Here is a 4,499-nt window from a genome sequence, read left to right as displayed (position 1 = left end):
AATAAAGTTAACATATTATTACAATATAAGTTTTTAATATTATTCTTATTTTGAGATCTAAAAAAGTTGAATTGTTTTTTGTATTTTGTTTAGAAGTTTGGAAAAATTGTAATGATTAAGCAACAGTTAGATGAAAAAGTTAATTATTTGAAATTGAAAAATTATTGTATTTAAATGATGTTTAATGTGATGAGACAAGATGAAATGAGACAAAACCTTCCCATCTTCCAAACAAGCCTTAGAAAAATGTTTGGTCACTTGAAATCATCGTAGTGCAGACTTCATCCTTCTAGGAAATGCTTAGTTAAATATTATATTTATTAATTTAACTTAATCTGATAGATCGGCTCATAAGATTGTAATTTAGAATCTTTCTCGTGATCAATGTCTCCAGAAAAGTTTCTCTTGTTCTTTGCCTCGGGAAGAAATGACAAAGGGTAGCTTGATGATTCCAAAGTCACTCATTTTTACTATTTAATCAGCGGCGTTCCACAAGCTGCATGTACCACTCGGCACTCACACTCATTTGTGGTGAAGAAAATAAAAAAGATCATGGGAAAAGAACAGCTTGACCTTCAGTTTCTGGGTTTCTTTGGCATCTTCAAAGAATCCATTAAACTCATACTTTTAGGGAGAAAGATATATAACAAAATTGCTGTAACGAGCATCATCTTATTTTCTTTTACCATCCTTGCTTACATTCAATTCTTCGATCGCCAAATTTTCGGTGTTCTAAACGAGGAAGCCCGCTTGTCTCAGACCTCAAAGAATGATTCCAAGCATCGAGAGGTTTTTAGTGTCGCCTCCCTTGCATGGACTGCTATTTTGCTCCTCAAAGTAACCTACTTCAGTTTTGCCTTTTCGCCCTACTCCCTTTCAATACATGAAATTGCCTATACCATAGCATGCATATACACAGCCAAAGAAAGCACCATTACGAAGGTTACGATCGTTGTCCCAAAGATTGGGAGAAGACTTGCCACTTTTTTCTCTGGCTATGCCATTATGTTGCTTTACTGCATTGTTGCAGCAGTACTCTTCCTGTGCGTATATATTTTTGTAGATAATACCATTGGATATGCGATCGAAGTTGTTCTTATGGTCTTATACGTGATTGGGTTCATGTATATAAGGATCATTTGGGTTTTGGCGAACGTGCTAACAGTGTTGGAGGATGTATATGGATTTCAAGCCATGATTAAGAGCAAGGCCTTGATAAGGGGAAAGATGGCTGTTGCTATTGCTTTGTTCATCTTTCTTTCCATTTGCCTCGCAACAATTGTAGTGGTTTTTGAGGATTTTGTCGTGCTGAAGATGGCACCCTGTATGGCAATTAGACTTGGGGTTGCAAGTCTTTGCTTTTTGTTTCTGCTCATGGTGATTCTGTTTGGTCTTGTTGTCCAAACTGTGATCTATTTCGTTTGCAAATCATTTCACCAGGAAGACATTGATATGTCCTATTTAGCAGGTCATATTGTGGTTGATCTTGAAATGCATGTTCCTCTGAAGGCCAAGGATATCCAAGTAGGGGAGCTTCATGTGTAGCTAAACTTGTTTTGGTGAAGAACATCAGTCCATATTGTTCTTTGGAGCTTTATGCAGATTGTGACTATGTTTGCCTTCAATCGTCTGTATATTTCTTGCTCAAATCATAATAAATAAATGACTTTTCATCAAGTAGTTTATAATGTCAAACTTGGGATTTCTATTATTATATATAGAGTGATGCTAGGCTGCTGTTTAGCAGTGATCGCCTGACATGTTGTCTAGGCAAAATTTATCTTTTTTATTTTTTTTTATTTTTCCTTTTCACATTTTTCCAATATCTTTAAATATTTTTAAAAAAATAATTAAAAAATATCAATATACTAATAGTCACTTTCTTAATCAATAATTAAAAAAAATTAAATACATGAGCAGTCAAAATAAGGGGACAAAATGAGAGGGCATACTAGCATACATTATTCTTATATGTAATAGTTGAAGAGGATGACACCCAATTTATTTAATAAATCCACGTACAGTTGTGGTGATCAGTATATACATTTACAAGCTGTTTAAGAATCACAAAACTCCTAAAATCAAACTCTCGTATAAATAACTAGATTACAAAGTTTAACGCCTAAAACTAGGTAGTTTTGACTTCTCAAGAGATATATATTATACTTAATTACGAGTTGCTTAGGGAGTTGGGATACATTATATGAAAGAAGGAAAGAAAAGAAAAAAGACACGTGTCTTGTAATTGTTTTTAAGCACTTCAATACGCATTTATTGATCAAGATCACCAAAGCATTTATAGGGTAAAGTTAAGCGAAAATGGTCTCTCGAGTGAGCTTGGGGAATGAATTATTGAAAAATTGGTAGTTTCTTTTAGTCTTGAGTTTAAATTTGTTGAAAAATGAATTATTGAACATATTTTATTATATAAATGAAAGGAATCAAATCAATTAAGATGAGTAAATTAGGCCCACAACCCAACCAGTCCAAACCATTTGGGCCAAGCCAGTCCGAACCGTATAATCCTAGTGTACCAAACTAACCTGGCCCTATACTATGAAGTCAAATCAGGTTTGGGATCTGGGTTTTTTCTTTTTTCACCCACTCTTATTTTTCTTCTTCTCTTTTCCTTTTCTTAAAAACATTTGAAATATCTAAATATATTTTAAATAGTAGTGAGATAGTTTAAGTTAAAATATTTTATTAGGTCTTGGAAATGAGAGAAAAAGTCGTAGAAAAATATTATGAAGTTTAAAAACTAATTAAATCTATTTTTTGTTTTAGAATTTGAAAATGTTGTTTTAATTTGTGTGTTTTGTTTTGAAGTTTATTAAAAGGTAATAATTAAATAAAAAAGTTAAAAATTTGAAATTAAAATGTATTTTGTATTAGAGTAATGTTTGGGAAGGAAATTGGAAAAAGTTTTGACAATTCTCATCTCATTTATCAAATGTACCTTAGGCTTGTTTGGGAAGTGAGATGATCTCATCTTATATAAAAATTTATCATAATTTTATTTCCAAACATCACTCAAACATAAATACTTTTCAATTTTCAATCTTCAAAATTTTTATCTAATCATTACAAATTTTTTAAACTTTCAAACCAAACACAAAAAACATATAACATTTTCAAATTTCAAAATAAAAATAATATTAAAAAATAGTATTAAAACAATTTTTTAATTTTATAATATTTTTATTCAACTTTTTTATCTAATTTCCCAAAACCTAATAGAACTCCTTAACTCAAAATATTTAATTACTATTCATAAACTATTTCAATACTATTCACAAAAACCCTCATCTACTAAAAAAAAACATTAACATCATCTTTCCTTTCCTTAAGCTGTCTAAAAACCCACCAACCAGCAGCCACTTGTTCCTTTTGTCTCTCTCTTTACCGACCCTTCTCTTTTTTTCGTCCAGGTACTAATGGCATTGTTGCTACAAAGACAATTCAACCCATCTAATATTATGCTCTTAACAACTTGAATCCAGTGAATTTCGTAAAGAGAGAAGAAAGTGCCGCCATTTGTTGTAGAGTATATGAAGTCATGAAGTTGTTGCACAAAGTAAGGGAGTTTACAGGCTAAGGGTGACTTTCACGTAGCCCTTAAATATTTCACTCAGGTACCCACCTTGATTGTTTTCTGGGTTCTATTATGTTGCTAAAAAACATGTTGATAAACAAAGTGAACAGTTTTTGAAGCTAAAAAACTCGAAAGACAAAGGATAGAGTCTTGAACAACACAAAATGGAAGTGCGATTAGAAAAACACCTTACATTTCCTGAAAATTAGACAAGAGAGTTGCAAGTTGCAATGGATTATCTCTATATCTCACTTCTGGTGGTGGATTAATGCAAAAGACTTTGCCATTTCAGACCATGCAAGAATGGGGAGAGAATTGAAATTGGTAGTAGATGGTAGAGTTTGGCTTGAGTTGAGTTCACTAAAGAAAAAAGAGAAACATAGATCATATAGTAAAAGAATGTTTGGATCATCATAATGAAGACTTCATCCTCCAAGAAAATGCTCAGTTAAATATTATGTTTATTAATTTAATTTAATTTAACTGCATAGGTTAGCTCATAACGTTGTAATTAGAATTTTTCTCGTGATCAATGCCTTCGAAAAATCTTCTCTTGTTCTTTAAAGTAGAAAATAAATAAGGTGGTATCTTAGAATAATTCACAATTACACGTGAGAGTGAGAGTCTTCTATATTCGTAACAAACGTTTGTACAATTACAATCAATTACGCATGAGTTGCAGGATATACAAATATATAGTCTAAAATAGTATAGAGATATGAAGAAGGAAACTCTATTAAAGGAACTAGCTAGCTAGGTTGGTCTGTTATCAGCATCTTATGTAATCTTGGAGATCTTAGAGATTTGTGTGGTTGTTGTAATTGGATTGCTACCATCAGATTAGTCAACTCTGTACCACCTCGGGATCTTGTTTGGTTGTTGAGATGAGATGAGAAGAGAAGAAATA

General features: G+C 32.0%; 1 protein-coding gene across 1 annotated transcript; it reads left to right on the top strand.

Annotated features, from left to right (window-relative positions):
* The first annotated feature begins 552 nt into the window (after positions 1 to 552).
* Positions 553 to 1,545, top strand: LOC121249260. Its single transcript, XM_041147973.1, has one exon. The coding sequence runs from the start codon at positions 553 to 555 to the stop codon at positions 1,543 to 1,545; it is 993 nt and encodes a 330-aa protein (XP_041003907.1).
* Positions 1,546 to 4,499: the final 2,954 nt, after the last annotated feature.

The sequence above is a fragment of the Juglans microcarpa x Juglans regia genome, chromosome 2D (assembly GCF_004785595.1).
Source record: "Juglans microcarpa x Juglans regia isolate MS1-56 chromosome 2D, Jm3101_v1.0, whole genome shotgun sequence".
Taxonomy (NCBI): domain Eukaryota; kingdom Viridiplantae; phylum Streptophyta; class Magnoliopsida; order Fagales; family Juglandaceae; genus Juglans; species Juglans microcarpa x Juglans regia.
This window is presented reverse-complemented; position numbering and strand designations above follow the sequence as displayed.

Bases quoted from the DNA above. Each gene is read 5' to 3' on its own strand.
- LOC121249260 (XM_041147973.1), top strand. From the start codon at position 553: ATGGGAAAAGAACAGCTTGACCTTCAGTTTCTGGGTTTCTTTGGCATC.